Source organism: Tamandua tetradactyla, chromosome 13 (genome assembly GCF_023851605.1).
Source record: "Tamandua tetradactyla isolate mTamTet1 chromosome 13, mTamTet1.pri, whole genome shotgun sequence".
NCBI lineage: Eukaryota > Metazoa > Chordata > Mammalia > Pilosa > Myrmecophagidae > Tamandua > Tamandua tetradactyla.
In genome coordinates, this window is record NC_135339.1 from 35,521,104 (window position 1) to 35,543,569 (window position 22,466).

Sequence of the window (22,466 nt, forward strand, 5' to 3'; positions counted from 1 at the left end):
TGCTTTTAAGATAATGTGTTATTTTAATTTTTGAAAGTCTGATAATTTCAGTTTTAATTTTCATTTCCTTCAGTACTGGAAAGGATGAAAATATTTGCTCAAGTATATTGGCTGTTTATGTATCTTTTCTTGTAAATGTGTTTCTTCAATTTTTCTATTTAGCTGCTTACATTTTTCTTATTGGTAAGACATAATTATAGTATTGAGACTGTTATGACTTTTGCATATGTATACCGTAAATTTTAAGAGTTTGTTTGATTTTAAAATTTGTTCTTGATCTCCCCCATGACAGTGTTTTAAATTTTGATGTGGTCAAAAATATTAATGACTTCTGGTGTCATCCTTACAGTCTTGATTTATAGTGGGCTACAATTAGATATCCCTAAGATGGTCCATATAAATCATGTTCTCCATATTTAAAAATGACTAACGTAAAAATTTATTCTAATACCAGTTTTAAATTTTCTCATAAAAGACTTAATGATTCATAGTAAAAAGGTTGATGTAGGTTTTTGAGTATATACGTTAAGAAAACACACTACCAACATACGTTAGAACTAGTCAATGAAATAAAATTTTCTTTTACATTCATTGTTTTAGTTAATAAGCAATTATTGAACAGTAATGGATGCATATAACTCCTACATTAAGAAAAACAATAGAAACAATAATGTTGGTCACCCTGACCCCGAAGAACTATATGATGAGTTCTACGAGTGTAGCTATACAGCTAAAAGCCAATTTATTGGAGAGAATATATGACAGTGCTCTCTGAACAGGGTATTTAATGCTGAGGGAATAAAAAGTAAAATGTGGTATTAGAGAAAGTAGCTCTATTTTCTATTTCCCTCTTTCCTTCTTTCTTTTTTCTGTTTGCTCTTTTACCCTTTTTAAGAGAGGTGTCTTTCAAATTGAGCTATGAAGAAAATAATTTGGGTTCACAGAAAAAAGGTGGGAGAGCATTTCAAGAACTAGGATGCACCTCATATTCAAGGCAGAAGTAAGTGAGAAAAGAATAATTGCCAAAATACCACCTAGCTCAATCAGAGAACTGGTCACAGAGGAGCTGAGATTGATGCTAGTGGGCCAACTGACAGACTTAGTGACAGGTTCAGGAGTTTAGATGTCATGTGATCTGAGATGGAAACTATGTTTAAATTATGCTCCTGCCATTTATCAATTATTTTACTGGAGAGAGATGCCCTGAATTTCTCTTTTAAGATTTATATTTAGGGAAGGATGATTATTTTTCTGTGCTTTGGAGAAGGAGGGCTAGAGTGAAGTGTGATAGATTGTACACCAAAGCATCAACTATTTTCTTTAAATGATAGATTCTCAAGTCAGTCACACATGCCAGGTAGAGCAAATAGGGTTATTTTAACACAACAATTTCTGATTGATTTTCTTTAGCAACACCCAATGTGAGTAGGTCAAACTGCAAATTATGTGCTGTATGATTTTCCCTTCCAACAGTTTGCTAATAGGATCATCCAACAAGAAAAAAGAGTCTTTTTCAAGATTGGAAACATCTTCTGGATAAGTTTAGATTATTTTGATAGGTACATCTCAAGGGCAAACTGACTGAAGAGAAAAAAGATATCTTCATAGCTACACTTCAGTTGCCTTCTTCCTTTCCAAAATATGATCAGACATGCAATGTTGTTTTTTTCTTTAAAAGGACAAGTGTTGACATGAGTCAAATTTTGTTTACTTAGGACATCATAACTTCATAGCTGAAAGAAAGAAAATGAAATTTATGTTTCTATTTGGCTATTTTTCTCAGAAAATGCTAACAATTTTTTTTAAGTACAGTGCCAATAGCACCCATAATCTGTGTGGATTTTGAAAGGAGGAAGAGAAAAGTGTGTTATTTATTTTGCTTTGGCTTTAGGAATCAGTGCTCAGAACATGAAACTATACATAGTTGAAACTCATTGATTTTAAAGAGCTCAGAATTTTCTGTACTTGCTTATTCTGAGTTATGAAAGACTGTTAAAATATGACTCAAGGCAAGGTAACCAATTAGGTATATTTATCATTCTCTTTAAATATCTTTCTAAGTACCTCATATTTATAATAATCAGTTCCTGCTACAGTTCCACTTGTGGAAACAGGGCCTCCAAAAATGGCTACACAGGCTGTGCCATGCACAACCACATTAGTCACAAGGACATGATGTGAATAGTGCCTCTTGGAGTTGTGCAATGAGATCCTGTGTGTAAAGGTCCATATTAAGAAGTAAAATTTTGCAACATGTTAAATGCTCTGGCTTAAACAGAAATAAAACCATACCAATGTATAACATTCTTACAATTAAGGAAACTATTGAAGAAGACGGTTATAGGTTTTATAAGCATCCAAACACAAATATGCATGTGTGTATGTATAATATAACCTCTGAAACTTCAAATAATCCAAGATTAGATGTGTTGTCATTTTGGTGAAATTAAACTGAATAAATATTTTTAAAATGTGCTATATATGCATAATTCATGATATCAATTTTATTTTCTTGGGGAAAATCTGAGATGTTATAGTACAACACCAGATTTTTACCCTATAAATGAAATTTCAGCAAAACCTAGTTTATAATTAACATTTGAAAACGGTAACAACATACTTTTAAAGTATTTAATTTTATGGATTGAGAGCTCACCTATTATCCTAGTCTGCCTTTCATCTCATAAAAACCCAAATGATGTGTGGTGGACTCAGACCGTCTACCCCAGCTTGGACATGTTCTTGATGTTGGTCTGTATTCTGGTGAATGTGGAACCACTGAAATAGGAACTAAAATAAAGATGTTACTTTAGTTAAGGTGTGGCCCAACTAAATTAGGTTGGGCTTTAACCTGGATTACCAGAGTTCTCTATAAGTAGAGTGAAACTAAGAGAGAAGCCACAGGAAGCCACCAGAAACCGGAAGTTAACAGGAATGGAAGAGAAAGGAAAAGACATCATCATGTGCACTGCCTGGGACAGAAAAAGCCAAGGATCAAGGATCGCTGGCAGCCAGCCCTAGAATGCCACAGCCTTTTGAGGGAAAGCATTGTTTTGCTGATAGTTAATTTTGGATTTATAGGCTCAAAACTGTGAGCCAATAAATTCCTATTGTTTAAGCCAACCCATTGTATGAAGTTTGTTTTAGCAGCTGGGAAACAAAAACACAATTTTTCTGTTTGTTTATCAATATGTTACCATGTAAGTACATTTATATATACTTAATTTTCAAAATGTGCCTCAATATTTCTTGAGAATAAATTAGGAACATTCATGTTGTAAAAAAGTCACATAAATAAGAATAAACTGTCCCTCTTCCAATCCTACTCAATGCCTACTTCTACTCTACTTATGAAAGGTAAGCAACTATTAATGGTTAGTAAAATATTTCTCGTCTTTTCACTATTTACTTACATATACATATCTATATAATTTCCTGTTTATGTGCACTAAAAATAAATGAGAACACATTATTGTTCTATGATTTTCTCTTTTGTTAATAATATATTTAGATATCTTATGCCATACATAAGGATCTACTGAATTCCTTCCAAAGAATGGACAGTTTTCTTTAATGTTACTATACTTCACTTTATTTAATGATTTCCATTTTGGCTGATCTTCAGTTTTTTTAGCTGTTATAAATCACGCTTTGATGAGCATTCATGTACAAGTAAATTTATATGATATGAGTAAGTACTTCCATGGGAAAGATGACTAGAATCAGAATATTTGGGACAAAGAATACTCACATTCAAAAGCTTTATAAATTCTGCCAATCTGCTCTGCAAAGTAGCTTTACAAATTTAACCTTTCACCAACTGCATACAAAATTGTGTTGTCTTGCATCCACATTAATACCAGGTAATAGTTGTTTTACTATCAGCCAATCTTAAAGTTTTTTGCAGTTCCTTCATAACCCTTAAGATTGAATATCTTTATATCTGTTTATAAGTAATGTATTTTGCCCAGTCATATTTTTGTTCATGTTTTTGTTGTGTTCTTTACACCTTTTTCTCATTGGTGGCATCTACTTGTGTATGAAAGATTTTTGACCTCTACTTGCTAATTTAAAAGTTTCTCCAAGTTACTTTTTCTAGAGAACTTTGTTCATGATATCTTTCATCAAAACTTTTGTGCCAGTTTGAATCTGTTGTGTACCCCAGAAAAGCCATGTCCTTTAATCCTTACTCAATATTGCTGGATAGGATCTTTTTTACTGTATCCGTGGAGATGTGACTCACCCAACTGTGGGTAGTAATTTTTGATTAGATGGTTTCCATGGGGATGTGTCTCCACCCATTCAAGGTGGGGTTGCTTTAAGAGGGAACCATTTTTGGAAAAAGCCTTAAAGCCACCAGAGCCACCAGAGTCTACACAGCCAGAAACCTTTGGAGACGAAGATGGAGAATTCCCCCAGAGGATCTTCATGAAACATGAAGCCGGGACAAATAGCTGGCAGATGACCATGTACTTTTTCAGCTGACAGAGGTGTTCTGGACCTGTCAGCCTTCTTGAGTCAAGGTATCTCTCCATGGATGCCTTAATTTGGACATTTTTCATGGTTTTAGAATTCTGAACTTGTAACTTATTAAATTCCCCCTTTTAAAAGCTGTTCCAATTCTGGTATATCACTTTCTGGCAGCTTCCAAACTAGAACACTTTTGCTTTAATTATAAGTGACCAATCACAATTATATTTAATCTCACAATGAAAAAAATTTCCTCTAGTTTTTAGTTTTGCATTTTAGACTTAGCACTTTAAATCATGAGATTTTATTATTCCTTTTCTCTCTTCTATTAGCTGAGCAATTATTATTCAGTGTTTACCCTAAAGATTATGGTATGCATTCTCAATTTATTAATTAGTACTTATTATTATTGTTTATAAATTAGTATTTTACTTTTCTCAGGAAATGCCAGGACCTCAGAATAATAACTCATTTATGTCATTCTCAATGTATATGCTATTGTCGTTGTGTCTTTAATTCTCTATGTATTTTAAATCTCACAAAACATTATTGGGTTATACATTCAATATTTATTTGAATTTATTTATTAACTATCTATCTAATCTATTATCTAAGCCATATCCGTTGCTCTTTGTTCCTTATAGTTTCCATTTGGAATGATTTTTCTTTTGCCTGGAAAACACTCCTTACTATCTATTTTGATGTGTTTCTTTTTTTGCAATTAATTATCTTACTGTTTGTTTGTTTGAAAAGATTTTCTTCTTCATTCTTGAAAGATAATTTTGTTTCTTAGAACAATTGAAAATTATTTCATTGTCTTCTGGCTCTCATTTTACTGTTGAGAAGTCAGCTGCAAATCTTACTGTTACTTCTTTGAAGGAAATATGTCTTTCCTGTGGCTACTTTCAAGAGTTTCATCACCTTTGGGTTTCAGAAACTTTACTATGACATGCCTAAATATGAATTTATTTGGATTTGGGGTTCACAAAGATCTCAAATCATTGGCCTAATGTCAGCATTTTATGGAAAATTAACTCTTTAAATATTGCTTCTAATTTCTCATTCTGAAATTGACTTCAATTTTCTTCATGTAAGACTTTTTCACTGTATCCCTATTCTCTTACATCTTTTTCTGTATTTACCATGTTTCTGTCTACCATGTTTCATTCTGGATATTTTCTTCTGACATATTCCAATTAACTAATTTTCTCTTCAACTGTGACGAACCTGTTGTTAAACATATCCATTTGGTTCTTAATCTCAGTTATTGTATTTTTCAATTCCATTATACCAACTTGGTACTTTTAAAGAATAGTTTCTGGTTCACTGTTGAAATTCTGTACCTAGCATTTTATTTTCAAGAATATTTCTTACTTCTTAAACATAAGTATTTAAAAGCACATGACTGACTACTCTGTTATCAGGAACACTTTTCAGGCTATTTCTATTTTCTGTGCATCTGGTAATTTTTATTGAGTAACAGATATTGGATATGTGAAGTTGTGGATTATAATCTAAAGTCTAACATGATTTTGCTTACATGATTTTGCTTTTCTTCAGAGAGAAGGCTAGCAGAACCTAAACACAGCTAACCTTAAATCTATCAGAGATTGAGATACTTTTTTAGCTCTGGTGATTTCAAACATTAAACCTATATAAAAAAAAATCTTGCCAAGATTTTCTAGTTTTTCTCAGTGGAACTTTTGGGCCAAAATATATTTCCATTATGGGATATGGATGTCAATGAATTGTTCTTATTTTCAAGTTGGTATAAGGTGGAAATCTGTCTTTTTTCACTCAACAGGCAGCAAATTAATTCCAGCTGACTTTAAACACCACTTTACTAAGAACTCATATATGCCAGATACTAAATACCCAAATTTACATACATTTAGTTCTAAATTTCATATTGAAGAAAAAAATGAACATGAATGCCCAACCAAATACTGAAAAAGAGGACTAATAAGGGAGGAATTGCCATAACAGATGCCAACACATTCTATGTAGCTATAGTAATTAAAACAGTAAGTATTCATATAGGGATTTTCAAATAGACCAATGGGATCACTAGCCAAAAATGAGACAACTTGAGCACTAATAAGAATAATAACTAAAATGAATCAAAACACAACAAATGTGTGTCAGTCAAAATCTCTATTAGTTTCTTCTTTTATTACTGATATAACAAATTACCGCGAATTTAGTGATTTGAAGTCAAATTTATTCTCTCACAGTTCTGGAGGTCGTAAGTCCCCAAATCAAGATGCCAAGTCCCCAAATCTGGGGGCTCTAGGTGAGATTCTGTTTCCTTTCTTTTTTCATCCTCTAGAGGCCACTGCTTCCTTGGTTCCTGGTCCTTCCTCTATCTTCAAGGCCAGCAGTGTAGCATCTTCAAATCCCTTTCTGATCCCTCTTTCTCTTATAAGGATCCTTGTGATCATATTGGGAATATTCAGATAATCCAAGATAATCTCTCCATCTCAAATTCCTTAACTTAATCATATCTGCAAAATTCTCTTTTACCAGGGAAGGTAACATATTCACAGATATTTGGGATTAGTATTCAGACACCTTTGGAGGAGGTGTCATTCTGTCTACCATGGTCACTTGTGGTAGATATTAAGGAACCAACTCATTATTTTGAAAATCGCTTAATAAAGAAGCAATTATTCTGCCTTTTCTGTAGGAACTGTATGTCAGTTTAATGACATAATTGAGGAGTAGAAGCTTCTCTTCACAGAAGTATCCAGCTCATAAATGAATAAGAAATGAAAAATTAGAATATCACCAGTTTTTAACCTTTAATGAAACAACAAATCTAGGCAAGCAAGATCAATGGCTGCTAATGTCACAAAAAGACAGACAACCATATATTATTTGCCTCTGATAAAATTATATAAAACCACCTATCAGTTGTTCTTGCTAAACACTGAAGTAAAATCTGGTGACCAGTCTTTTAACACCTCTACCTATTTACTGGAAATACAGAAGATAGAAGAACATATTACTTGATACCACGAGGATAAAATGAGCAAACCTGACTGAAGGAAATTCCACAGGATTTTTGAACTTTTATTTTTTTAACAAATAAATTGCGAGGAAATAAAAAAAATACAAAAGGGAACCTATAGATTAAAAAGACTCAAGGGGCTGATTGCAATATAAGTCTCTTAATTGGACCATACTTCAAACAAACAGACAAACACAAAACACTTATGAGATAATCGGTGAAATTTTAGCTGTAGTTGCATAGTTGATGATAGTAAAGAATTATTTTAAGTTCTTTTTCTTTTAGAGATACATAGTGAAGTACTTACCAATACAATGGTATATTTAGGCGTGTGCTTCAAAATAAAGCAGGAGAAGGGGAAAGTTAGTGGATGGGGTATAGGTGAAATAAGATGGGTCATAAGTTAGTAACTAGTGAAGCTAGGTTATGGATGTATGAGGGTTGATTTTATCCTTTTTGCATATGACTGAAATATTCCATAAAAATATTTTTTAGAAAATTACTTCTTAAAGTGTGACAACAATCATAGCATAATTTTGTTTATGATTACATTGAGTTTATTTGTTAATTTAGAGTGGCATGGTATCTCCGCAACTGGGAATATAGTTTGTTTTTCCATTTACTCAGAATTGTTTTTCAAAAAATTATCCTTACCAAAACGTCTTAAGTTTCCTCATATTGTCCTGTCACATTTTTGTTAGGTCCGTTCCTAAACATGTGGTGGCTCTCATTATTATTTTCTATGTAATCCTTATTTAGTTGGTTATTACTAAAATGTAATAAATTATTTTTTAATGTTAGTTTTATATCAGCATGTGCAAGCAATGGCAGCTTTGTATTCTTCTATTTTGACTTCTTTTTTTCTTTGTTTTATTACATTGGCTAGGAGCTACAAAGCAATAGTAATTAATAATAAGTATCTCTGTCATGTTGCTTGTGAGTATCCTAATGTTTAATTATTAAGTAAGATACTTTCAGCAGAATATTTTCCTTAGGTTGGCGTATTTTTTGAGTTAATGATATAACTTTATATTCCTGACAAGCTAGAGTCTTTTTTAAACCAAGAATAGATGTTGAATTTTATTAAATGTTTTATCATTATATATTGAAATTATCACTTGTTTTTTTCTACTCTTAATTTTGTAATGTAATGATTACATTGATAGGTATCCCAGTGTTAAACCATCCTTCCAAGTTTGTAAAAAATCCACTTAAACATACAATCTACTGTTACATTTCACTTCCTAATATTTTGTTTATTGCATATATTTTTATAACTAAGATTGGCTTACAGTGTTGTGTTACTCTTTTTTCCAGTTTAAGTTATGCTTCATTATCAATACATAGAATAACTTTAAAGTTTTTTCACGGTTAAGCTAACTTTGAAGAAAGAGTTAAAGTTTGCCATCTCCTTTGATCCTCTGTAATGTTTTATATACGGAATTATCTACTCATAGAAATTTTAGTAAAACTGGCCTGCAAAATTTTCTAGGCCTGGTGCCTAGAGTTTTCAATAACCTATATACTTTTCATTCTATTAAAAGTCTCTACATTCCCTTGATTCATTATTGGTAATTTATAATTCCCTGGATATAATGTTGTCTAGATGTTGAAGTCTATCAATATAAAATGGTGCCTGATATTTTATTAAAATTTTTCAAATTTTATTTTACAGTTCCAAAATCTCTATTAGTTCATTTTAAACGAATAAAATATGTTTTCAATACAATAAGAATACAATAATTTTTCTGAGATTATTAATCAGACTTAAAGTCTTCTTCCATTTGTTTTATCAATTGTTTAACTTAACTGTTGTTTGATCTGTTTGTAGGAGTGTCTATGATTTGATTTTCCTCAACCGTGGTGATTTGGGGTTGCCGGATTATCTTTACATTAGGGGATCCCTGTTCACTTGTCTGGGGAGGTTTATTTTGTGTGCTATCGCTTGCCCCTAGAGACTGTCAGAGTGGGGCTACGAATGTGCCAGTATCTGGTATAGGGGGTGTATTCATTGTCTCTCCTGAAGGTCAGCAGCCTCACTTAGGAACCGCCCTCCTCTTTTGCGTCTGTGTCCTTGTTAATTTCTTTAGCTTTGGAGAAAATGCTTTAGAGTCCCCCTGCTCAGCACAAGCAGCAGGGGGTGAAGGGGCTGAAAAATGCAACTGCTCTGAAAGCAGTCCTCTACTTACTGTTTTTTTTTCTCTAAGGTTTTCTCCCATTTCTGTTTCTATTGAGAATCCCCAGAGAATCTTTAACTATAGCATCTTCTTCTTTGTATAGTTGGGGCTGTGGTTTTGTTTAATGTAAAATCTATAATTTTAGATGTCACAAAATATCTTATCCATAGCAGTTTTTGTGTTTCCCAGTTGTATGTTGGATTTTGAAATTTTTTTGTCTTTCATGGAAGTCTGAATGGAATGGGAGTTGTACATGTGTTTTGATCAGATCACTTTTCCCTTCTTGTGAAGCTCTTTCTGTTTCTTTGGGATGTATTCATCTTCCACCATACACTCAGTGTGGCTCTCTTAGGTCTCCTAAGTAACACCGCTCCCCTCCTGTGGGCACAGCGATGACTCAACAGTGGTAACGTGACAAGAGCAACCCCAGTGATGTGGTCTGCAGTAGGAGAGAATGAGGCCGAAATACAGGGAATCGGAGAAAGGAAATGAAAGGGGACAGGAAGAGGTTAAAAACTGAGATACATGCATGCATTTACACACTCCCATGTATATACACACTTAATAACATGGTTTGGTTACTTAGATCCAGTTGGCTTTAGTCCAGCTCATGTCCTGTGTTTACCAGTTAGTGAACAGGTAATCCTCTCCTTTTTTTTTTTTTGCTTAGACTATTTTGAATGGAAAATTTTCCACTGCATCCAAAAGAATGATTAAAAATACACTAAAGGGGGGGAGGCCATGGTGGCTCAGCAGGCAGAGTTTTTGCCTCCCATGCTGGAGACCCGGGTTTGATTCCTGGTGCCTGCCCATGCAAAAAAACAAACAAAAACACTGAAGTACTTGTATCTTCTGGAATAATTCATGAACTGTTTTTTTTCCTACCAGGATACCCATACTTTATATTCCTTTGCCTGACTAACTTGTTTACAGCCTTCAGACTTCCTCTAAGATTTTACCTTCCTGGAACCCTCCTATGAGCCCTAAGTCCACAGGCTAGATGTTTCTCTCGGTTTTCTGTTTGTTCTCATAGGATCATAACATCTTTGCCCACATATTTTAATTTTTTCTTTATTCTTTTCTTTCCTCTTACTAGACCATGAACTTCTTGTGGCCAAAACTGCTGTTTGTCATTGTATATCCCTGGAATTTAGAAAAGGACCTGGAATGCAACTGGAACTGGAAATTAAGTACTATTAAATAAATATTAACACATTTTTAACTTATTAAAAATAAATAAAAAAATAATTTTATTGCCGTATCATATTATTCTAGTAAATGCCTAGCAGTAGACACCTGACTGGAACTCTGACTTTGAGCACCTGCTATGGGTGTCATTATCAATTACTATGGATCTCATCATTGCCATTGCTGCAGCCATTACTGTTACTTATTTGGAGTTATTAAATGTTTCTGTAGTTTTTAAGTGATGGAAGCAAAACACATAGCTCCTCCTAGGTTTTGGGGGGATCCTTAGGCCAAGAAATGCATACTCACTGAGGAGATTTCGGTTCCTTTACAAAGAAGGTCTATGTTATAATTGCATTGTGAAAACAACAGATTTTGAGCACCACTGGCTTGGTGACTAAACATGAGAGTCTTCATCTCTTTTAAACAAAGTGAGGACATATACTTCAACCACCCAGACACCTCCATTTTCTGCTCTATTCCATCATTCTATTGTAGCTTGTTCCAAGTATGATTGCCTTTTTTGGCATATATGATGTTGTGACCCACTGAATGAACTACAAAACATGCTATTTATAGAACCATAACTATTAGAAAGATTTCTACATTTTGAAGAATCTCAGGCCAAGAATGATTTACTGAAAATGTGGTTCTATGATCTACATAGAACATGGAATTTCTTGAAAAATGAGTAGAAATAGCTAGAAACAACTGTTAAATTTAAAAACAGAAAATCAGCTTTCTTTAAACTAAAACCCAAGAAAAGAATGATTGACTTCTGTTCTCAATTAATAATTACAAATTGATATTTAGTAATTATTCTTGGAGGGGATTTCTGTGTTTTAATTTCTCTCAATAATAAAGAAAGAAACTAAATTTCATCAAGCTTGAATGTTTGCCTGATGGTTAAATCTGATACATTCATGCTACTGCTGTGTGGCCCTGGTAGGGTCCCAGGGCACTGTAGTCAGCATAACCATAGTAGCAGGGATGGCCTTTGCCTTTCCATGAAAGGTTGTAATTAAAAAACAGAATTTGTACCAAAAGTTATCAAACACTTCTGAAATGTCATAAATACTATAGTATGATACTTGCTTTGGTTAATCCTCTAAAATTCCATAAGTAATTTCATTCCTGAATCCCCAATACCCTTTCTTTCAAGATTAATTTTTATAGCTCTGGTCAAAGTGGGGAAAATACAAAGACAATGGAAAATTAAAGAACTAATCCTTGTCTGCTTTCTCCATTTTATCCTTCCACAAGCATAAATGTCACCTAAATATATCCTTATGATATAGAAGAAAGGCATGATTGTGCAGTTTAACAAAAGGAAAGAGAGTTCTTTCTGGAATTTTTTCTTGATGACTTTAAATATCTATGTATGCCACTGTTGAAGCCACTATTATTTCCCCAATGTCTTGCTGAACAGATGAGATATGGGGTTATGTTCCAAACTGTTAATTATTGCAACAGGGTCACACCATATGATGTAATTCTGAAATGGATATGTTTTAAGTGAAACTTTGACAAGCGTCAACTAGTTTAAGCTACAGTATGCATGAGATTAAAGAGATTGCTTAGAAGAAATTTTAAGGAAAGTCAAAAGCAAAAAGGGTTCCTTGTTTTGCTGCAGTTCACTTTTTAACAGCTGGCATTAGAACAACTGACCAAATGGAGGGTGAGTAATGGTGACTGAGGTCTTTATGAAGTAAGCAATTTATAAACTTCAAAATAACAAAACTCTGGGAGATAAAATAGTTGGTACATGTCATCTGGTTCTTAACATCAAGAAAGTTATAAAGATGATGTGACTATTTCTGTTATGGATTGAATTATGTTCCTTCAAAAGACATTCAAGCCCTAACCACTAGTCCTGTGAATGTGAAGTTATTTGTAAAGAGGATCTCTGAAGAATTTATTAAGATGAGGCAAAACTTAATTAGGGTGGGCCCTAAGCCAATATGACCGTGTCCTTATTAGGAGAGGAAATTTGGACACAGAGAGACAGAGAGAAACAGAGAGAGAAAGATGGCTATTTGACAGACGCAGACACTGAGTTATGCTGCCACAAGTCAAAAAATGCTGTGGATTGCTCGCCATCCACCAGAATACAGGAGAGGGGCATGGAATGTATTCTTCCCTTTGAGAGGAAGCATGGCCCTGCTGATATCTTGATTTCAGATTTCCAGCTTCCAGAACTGTGAGACAATAAATCTTTTTCAGATGAACTGGTCTATGGTACTTTGCTGTAAGAGCCCTGGTAAACCAAGACAATCACTTATTCACCTGTTTATTTCTAATTGGCCACTCCTGTCCCTGATTCTTCTAGGCAATGTAGCCTCCTAAAGTAGCTGAGAACCTACAAGAGCACTTTTTAATGACATGTTTAACCCTTCAAGATGTTTTGTTACCCAGGGTTTATTTCTAGTAATTATAAATATATGACTGTGTGCAAGGCTGTTCAAAAATGCCTCAAGGTAGATCAGTTATTGTAGATCTTCTGTTTTAGACACTGCCACAGAGTCACTTATATCATATGACTTGAGTTGCTGTGGTGTCCTGCATTATACTACATGCTGTGGTTGAAAACAGAAGGCGATCCTTGCCTTTGGAAATTGCAGTTTGGTTATGTCAACTATATCATCACACAGGAAACAATTAGAGAACCATATGAGACAGTACATATTTACATGCTCATTGGTGTAAGAATAACCAGAATGCAATGGGAAGAGATCAACTGAAATAAAATTACAGAATGAGACTACAGAGTTTGTCCAAACCCCTCATTTGAGATGGGATACAGTCAAAGAAGATGTGCTTCACTGAGGAAGTGGGATTTGAATTAGGCCCTAAACAATGAGCTGACAAAATAAATGTGAAATAAGAAGAGATCTAACTAAATATATCTCATTTTTCCTGATTTTATTTGTATGAAGACATATATACCCTATCCAATTGGGTTTTGTCAAATACTCCATAAACACATAAAATACATATGATTAACAATGTTTTTAATGCAAAAAGACAGATTATTTTCTTAATCCAAAGCTCATTTTATGCAATTATTCTTTTGCAAACTACTAGTTGGTTATATTAACACTTGCATAATCTTGACAAGAAGTAGCTTTAAGCAGTTAAAGATCCAGATGCTCATCAGCATGCATTAAGTGATTCAGCTTAATTAGTTCCAACTAAATAAATTACTTACCTCAGTTCCTATTATGATTTCTTCCCTGGTAGAGTAGAATAGAAACTCATACAGCTTGTAGTGCTGAAATAAGCTGAAATGCAAAATAAATATGCAAATCATAAAGTTATTTCAGGAAAAAATCAAATAAGTAAGGATATTTATTAAAGGAAAATTGTTACTATCGACAGCTAAAAACATTAAACGCTAATATAGAGTTAGCCGTCTCCTTTATTCCAAAAGAAATTGCCTAGAAATGCTAAGAAATTAAAGGATTATTTTTGAAGGTTGTGGTGGCTTGGAGCTATATACCCCAGAAAAACATGTTCTTAAAATTAATACGGGCGGGCCACGGTGGCTCAGCAGGCAAGAATGCTTGCCTGCCATGCCAGAGGAGGACCTGGGTTTGATTCCCGGTGCCTGCCCATGTAAAAAAAAAAAAAAAAAAAAATTAACACATTCCGGGGCGGACCACGGTGGCTCAGCAGGCAAAGTTCTCACCTGCTATGCCAGAGACCCGGGTTCGATTCCTGGTGCCTGCCCATGTGAAAAAAACAAAACAAAACAAAACTTAATATATTCCTGTGGGAGTGGCCCCTCATAAATAAGGCCTTTCGATGAAGTTATATCAGTTTAGGTATGACCCAAGTGAATCAGGGTGGTTAAATTCTATCACTGAAAGTCTTTTAGGGAAGGTCACAGAGTGAAAGAAAGTGACAGGGAGCAGTCAGAATCTGGAAGTGAATGGAACCAAGAAGCCAGGAGAGGCTGCCATGTGATTGCCATGTGAAAGAAAAGCCAAGGACCAAGGATCAGCAGTAGCCAGCCCAGAATGCTACAGTCTTCTAGGAGGAGAAAGCATCACTTTGATGATACCTTGATTTGGACTTCTCCTAGTCTCAAAAGAGTGGCCACTAAATTCCCAATGTTTAAGCCAATCCATTGCATGGCATTTGATTTAACATCCAGGAAACTAAAACAGAGATGTTGACATTATAAAACACAGTACCCAGATAATATCAGTAAATCTATCTTTCATGAATGACCATATTTGGGAGCAATTAGACTGCATCTTGAATTTTCCTGCCTGTGCCAGTTTGAAGCTATCATGTACCCCAGAAAAGCCATGTTATTTAATCCTCATTCAATATTGTTGGGTGAGATCTTTCTGATTGTTACCATGGAGATGCGACCCACCCAATTGTGTGTGTTAACTTTTAATTGGATGGTTTCCATGGAGATATGTCTCCATCCATTCAAGGTGGGGTTGCTAACTGGAGTCCATAAGAAGGAATCATTTTTAGAAAGCTTAAGAGCCACAGAACCAACAAAGTCCATACAGCCAGAGACCTTTGGAGATAAAGAAGGAAAATGCCCCTGGGGGAGCTTCAAGAAGCTGGGAGAGAAAGCTAGCAGACATCACCATGTGCCATCCCAGCTGACAGATGTTCTGGACATGTCAGCCTTCTTGAGTCAAGGAAACTTTCCTTGGATGCCTTAATTTGGACACTTTTATAGCCTTGCCTTAATATGGGCAATTTCATGGCCTTAAAACTGTAAACTTGTAATTTATTAAATTCCCCCTTTTAAAAGCTGTTTCAGTTCTGGTATATCGCATTCTGGCAGCTTGCAAACTAAAACACCGGTTTAAAAGCAAATAATGCACCATGCATTATTTAATAAATAACAACAAACTCCACATTATTTTTCATGTTTTGCTTCAAACTGAAGTCAACTACTTCTAGTACGATTAATTATTTCCTCTCATGTTCCCCCAAATTTTCAAGATTAAATTAACCTCCAAAAACACCTGAAAAGTGATGCATGATAAACTGCAATCCATTTAGAAAATGTATAATTTTCTTGTAGAATATTAGATCACATATCAGAAAGAGAGGAACTAATTTAAGAAAGATAATTTTTTCAGTTCCTATTCTACAAATTACAAAGAGTCAAAAGATAGGAAGTCCTTAAAACAAATATTTTTAAGTAGGTTTAAAGATGTCAGCGATGCATTATTGGGAGTTAGAAATTCACTGAAGGGCTTACTTCTCATATCCTGCATGTGATAATATTTGAAATTTTCTAATTCTTTTCCTGCTGTTTGGGAAAATTAATAGACATAATATAGCAAAATGCTCAAGAACAAAAAATAGACTTAGTGGTTTCTCTTTCACTCTGGTGCCTTTTGCTATTTAAGCAAATTGATTTTAATATAACTGAGAAATTAACATTTACAGAATGTAGCTACTGAGCATGTATAATAATGGTTTTTCCTGAATGTTGTACTGGATCAAAGTTTCAATTCATTTGAGATCAATGAAGAAATCCTCAGGCAGCTGGGTCTCTCTGAGTTATATTAGCTGTTGATCTCAGCACTAACACAATCCATTACAAAGTGAGGGATGTACAGACTCGATTATGGTATTTTTTAGGGGAAAAAAAACGCTGTACATTTAAATTACTCATCAACATTCAGAAAACTAACTTAAATTTTGATAGCACTTTAATTTATTAGCTAAAAAATGTCAGGATTAGTGAAGTTTTATAATTTAATGAAGCAAAATAAATTCAAACTCTCCTTCTCCTACACTGGTTACCTATAGAACACTTTAAAGACAAAAGTATTACAACGGCAATTATTGATTTTGAGTAGAAAAAATAGAGACTATAGAGCATTTTGGAAATAGCTTTGCTTCCTCTCAGTGAAGAAATGTAAAATTTCCTTTCTTTATATTGTGTCGCACAAAAACCTAATTAATGAATCTTCCTTTCTGTAATTTCATAATCTGTCAGCCTTGCTCTCCTCATTGCAATAAGAATGAGACTGTCTCATGCCAAGAGGCAAATACACTTCCTATGGTGAAAAAGAAAAAATGTATAACTTAGATGCAGCGATCACAGCAGCAGAGTGGGCAAGACCAGGTCTAGGGTGAGACAAAGGGACTGCTTCTCTCTCTTGGGGACCAACAAAATCGTTTTTCTTGCCTCACACATGTCCTGCCCTGACTGGAACTCTCTAGATGCCTTACTAAGGAGGGAGTACTCCCAGATGGCCTCACACAAGAACAAAGCAACACTCTGGCTCTGGGAGTGCATTGTTCCCTCTTCCCTTAAGTCACTTCCTTTAAATCACTGAATTGGAGGTGATTTAGGCTGCTAGACCATTTTGTCAAACCTCTAGTGCTAATCCTAAATGGAAGAGAGAACACAATAAAATTGGGTCAGGAAGCCTGGCTCCATGCCAGGAGGTCTGATGCCTTGTGTTGTGCATGAAGAGGCAGGGTTGTTCCTCTTTTGGGGGGCATATGCCTATACACATCACCTTCACCTAAATATACAATGACACAAGGGTGCTGGGGCCAGATATATATCTAACTGATGTTGCACTAGTTTTTATATCTGTATATGTTATAATTTATATATACAAATGTGCATATTAGACATGCACAGGCAGATATGCCAGCACTTTACAGTACTGGAGTGGAGGGCAAAGAATTTTGGTATTAGTTTTTTCAAATCTCTGAAACCTGACAATATACAATTTAGACTCTGTTAAGCGTATTAAGTGGAATTTCAATTTTATTGTCAGTTAAATTTCATGTGCTATGAGTCATGTTCTAAAAATTGCTCTCCCTAAATTAAATAAGGCTTTTATTGGTTTGAAAAACTTAATAAGTTAAATTGAAGCATGCTTATACTTTTGATAATTGAGTTAGCTTCATATTTATAAAACTGTTTTGTAGTTATCAAAATGAAAAGCATATGAATCAATTGCCCTTAAACTTATATTTGTGGACCTATGAGGGAGTCTGAACAGATGTACTAGAAAAAGCACATTTTCTTTTATAGAAATTTAGTATCAATATCAGATATTTTAATAACTGATATTTTATTTTTCTGTAATGTGGTTAATTAAAACATAATTTCTTTGAACTCACAATATGAGGATTTAACAGTATCGAAAAAAGTTGATTTACTTTATTTGCCAATCCCTCAAATATTACTTCTTTTGAAGAAGCAGCATTATGATTTTGGTATGGGAAGTCACTCTGGCTAGGATTTAAAGGTGGCTGACACTGACATCTTCTCCTAACGTAACTATTTTCTAAAAGAGAATGTCAAGAAATACACTGATGAGCATTTGCTCAGAGAGGTGAAATGAGGGGGAAAAAAAGCAGCATTATTTACCATCTACAAGGTGTGATTATCAAGTGGGCATAGTTTTTGCTTCTATGGTTTACTATCAGTCCCTGCATCTATTACAAACCTAGGTTTAGAGTTCTGCTGTAAAAAAGCTGCTCTGCAAGAGGAATCTGGCAGGTTGAACTAGAAAGAGAATAGAAAGAGGGATGTTATACAAGAATCCAAAATAGAATTCCTCTCATCCAGTGTTCTTCAAGCCCAGAGGAACAGAAAGAACTCGGGGACTAGGTTCTCCTCAATTCTACATCTCCAGACCCTCTTCCATCCTAGAGGCCCTTTCCTTGCTTTACTCTCATGATATGAAGAGTAACATGGTTTTTAGTGAGAGACACAGATTAGGAGGTATGCTTTTTTATATTAAGAAATAATATTATCTCAAAAGCTACTATCTATAATACATATATCATGCCATTATTAATTCATACCAGAAACAAGTATATAAATTTACCATATTAAACACATTAATATTTTAAAAGCTTCCAGATTACAACTAGGATCTTTGCCAAGCATATTATAGGATATCATTCAGCACCTTTTATTTTGGAATTTTAAAATTTAATGTTGGAAAACACTGGAATTTATAGTATAAGAAAAATAAATATATTATTCAAGAGAAGCTTTTAATTAAACAAAAGAAGATTTTTACCTGTTTTTTTTAAATATTTGCAAACTCTAAAAATGGCCTGCTAGGGAAATTCATGACTCTAACACAGACCTTAAATAAAAAGACAGATTTCTTAGATCAACAATGAAGAATCACTGCAGAAAAAAAAAAACCTTCCCTCCATCTATCATCATTTTCTAAGTTGAAAGAAAGATTTAATGAATTTACTTGGTCAATAAACACATTATTTCATGGTGTATTATAAATTTGAGGAAGTATGTATATAAATCTTTTCAATTTCTAATATAAAATGTTTTAGTTTTTAGTTGCTAAAACAAATACCATACAATGGGTTGGCTTAATGACAGGAACTTACTGGCTCATCATTATGGAGGCTAGAAGACTTGATTCCTCCTGGGGGTAGTATCTTCTGGCTGGCTGGCAATCTGGGGTTCTTTGGCTTTTCACATGACAACATTTACAGTGGTGTCTTCTTTTTCTTCTGCATTCTGTTGACTTGCAGCTCCTGGCTGTTGCCCTGCTCCCCAGGGCTTCTCTCTCTAATTCTCACTCTGTTATAAAGGATTCCAATGTTCCACATTAAAGCCCAACCTGACTCATATGGGCCATGCTTTAACTGAAGTAACATCTTAAAGAGATCTTATTTACATAGGTCCATACCCAGAATATGGACAAAGACCAACAGTATATTGCAACTGGGGTATACAATTCAATCCACTAATGTCCACTCCTGGATCCCAAAAAGACTTGTTCCTCCAACATGCAAAATACATTCTTCCCATCACAAAATCCCCCATCCCCAAAACCTTAAGCCATGTTAGAGTAAAGTTAAGTCCAAGTTTCAACAAAATCAGTAATGGGTGTTGTCTGCAAAATTCCTGTCTGATGACCCTGTGAAACCTAGAAAACAAGTTATCTTCTTTAATACACCACAGAGGGACAGGCATAGAATAAACACTCTCATTCCAGAAGGGAGAAATTGGGAGGGAAACAGAGGTCATCAGTTACAAACAAGTCCAAAAAACCAGCAGAGCAAACTCCATTTGATTTCAAGGTCTAACACTCATCTATGGATTGTTTTGTCCTCCAGGCTTGTGCCACCCTTTCCAAGTACTTGTGATACAGCCATACTCTCTGGAAACAGTACGCGTAGGCCCTGACATAACCGAGCATAAGGATGGCAGCACTCTTCCTTAAAATGGGTGTCATGGTTAGGGACAGGTGTCAACTTGGCCAAGTTGTGGTACCTGTTCATCTGATTGGGCAAGCGCTGGCCTGTCTGTTGCAATGAGGACATTTCATAGGATTAGGTCATGATCACGTCAGCTACAGCCACAGCTGATTCCATTTGTAATCAGCCAAAGGGGAGTGTCTTCTGCAATTAGTGATGCTAAATCCAATCATGGGAAGCCTTTTAAGGAGGACTCAGAGGAGACAGGTTCCATTCCTGCTTTGGCTGGTGAGCCTCTACTGTGGAGTTCGTCCAGGCCATCCATTGGAGTCATCGGCTTCGCAGCCTGCCCTGTGGATTTTGGACTCTGCATTCCTACGGTCACGTGAGACACTTTCATAAATTTTATATTTGCAAGTGTTCCCTGTTGATTCTGTTTCTCTAGAGAACCCTAACTAATACAATGGGGTACAAGGCTCTTCCCATCCAAGCACTGGGGGGCAGATGACCTGCCCCTTCCAAGTGCAGGGGCGGGTTCTCCCTTTCTACACACATGTGACCTGCTCTCTCGACTAGAGGCAATTTTTTTTGTACAGATTTCTGCTTCAAATGCTCTACCCTCAAAGTCATTCTTCCTTCAATTAGTCTGTTCTCTGTTTCATTCAGTCCAGATTGTCAGTGGTTCTGCTCATATAAATTTTGCAAAAATCTTGTTGGCTTTGTGTGCAGTTCCAAGGGGTCCAAATCATGAGACAACAGAAGATTCCACAGATTCTTCCTGGATATCTGTGTTTCCGATCCTTACTTCCACTGAAATGGCTGACTGGATCCATTATCAATCACACCCTTTCAGTTAAATCTTCTCATGCAGCTTTGTCCTCTGGGAACTCACTTCCCAAAAGTTCAGGGATGTCCCTAATAGAGCTGCTTCTGACTCTAGTCTCAAAGCACACATCTGGATAGGCCAAGAATTTCCCAAATTATTAATTTCTGGTTTCCTTGTGCTAAGAGTTTAACATTCATTTTATCCATTTCCTGCCTTATTTCACTATAAGCTGCAAGGAGAAAGTTCTGCTTTTCATCTATCATCAGAACTCAATTTTGCCAAGTCTCTGCCACTTTATAATAAGGATCACCTTTCTTCCGATTTCCAATGACACAGTTATTTCCTCCTATGTCCTATCTAGAAGTACCTTTAACATCCATATTTCTACCAATATTCTGTTCGGGATGAATTATGTATTCGCTATGATGATACAAACTTTCTCTGTAATTTTCACTCATTTTTGAGCCCTGATAATTTTTCTAGCTTCTACCCACTACCCAATTTCAAAGTCATTTCTACATTTTTATTTATTTACAATAGTAGCATCCCACTTTCTGCTACCAAAAACTGTTTGTTTCCTAGTTGCTAAAACAAATGCCATGTAATAGGTTGGTTAACAACAAGAATTTATTGGTTTATGGTTTCAGAGGCTGCCTCCAAGGTGTCTTCTGGCTAGCTGGCAATCTTTGGGGTCCCTTAGCTTTTCCATCACATAGCAATGAACATGGTGGTATCTTCTCCTTCTTTTTCTGATTTCTGTTGACTTACAGCTTCTGGTTATTGTCCATGGTTTCTCTCTCAGTCTAATTTTTTACTCTGATTATAAAGGACTCCAGTAATCTGGATTAAAGTGCAATTTGATTCATTTGGGCCACACCTTGAATGAAGTGACATCTTGAAGAGATCTCATCTCCAGTGGGTCCACACCCATAAGAATCTTATTTGCAATGGGTCCACACCCATAAAAACATAGCCAAAGATCAAGAACATGTCAAAACTGGGGCACACAATTGAATCTACCATGTAAAGCCATTAAGGAAATTTAAAAAGAAATAAAGGTTGTTCTCTAAAATACAAAATTTGATGACAAAGTCAGCTATATCACTGTATGTAAATATAGTCTATTGTAATGCAATGATAGATCCTGTTAAGGACATTTTCTTACATTGTTTTAATAATGTAAGATTAGCTAACATTTGGTTCAATTTTCTGACTTTTACTGATTCAATGGAAGATTTTATTATTACCTGATTATTTGGGTTGTTACTGCATAAATTCTATAAACATATGAATTTGGTAAGAATATATTAATTTTAATTTAATAGGTGTTTTCTAGAAGGTATGAAATGAAAAATAAATGCTGCTGAAAAAAAAATCCATACCTGATTTTTAAGTAATCAATGATAGCATTGGCTTGTTTTACATCAAAGATGTGCCATTCCTCATTGTTTTCTGAGTGGGATGGTCCAATTTCAGCCATAACTTCACCAAGCCATTTTATGCTGTCTTCTAAGGACATATGCAGTGCTAAAATAAAAATCCAAGGAAATTCTAATTAAGCTTTATTTTGATAGATGATTTCAAGAACAAAAGAATCCAAGACACC

The 22,466-nt window shown here is 34.9% G+C and overlaps 1 protein-coding gene across 9 annotated transcripts in view; it reads right to left on the reverse strand.

The window, feature by feature from the left end:
• The window catches only part of CABCOCO1 (ciliary associated calcium binding coiled-coil 1), a 246,978-nt gene that overhangs the window by 156,152 nt on the left and 68,360 nt on the right, over positions 1–22,466 (reverse strand). For all 9 annotated transcript variants that reach the window (XR_013161570.1, XM_077125214.1, XM_077125213.1 and 6 more), the window contains 2 exons: positions 22,243–22,387; positions 14,054–14,126 (listed from right to left, as the gene is read on the reverse strand). Coding sequence is in view for 8 of the 9 variants with exons in the window: in XM_077125214.1 (XP_076981329.1) it covers positions 14,054–14,126; positions 22,243–22,387 (218 nt within the window). In the remaining variant the exon portion in view is untranslated. The remainder of the gene's footprint in view (positions 1–14,053; positions 14,127–22,242; positions 22,388–22,466) is intronic.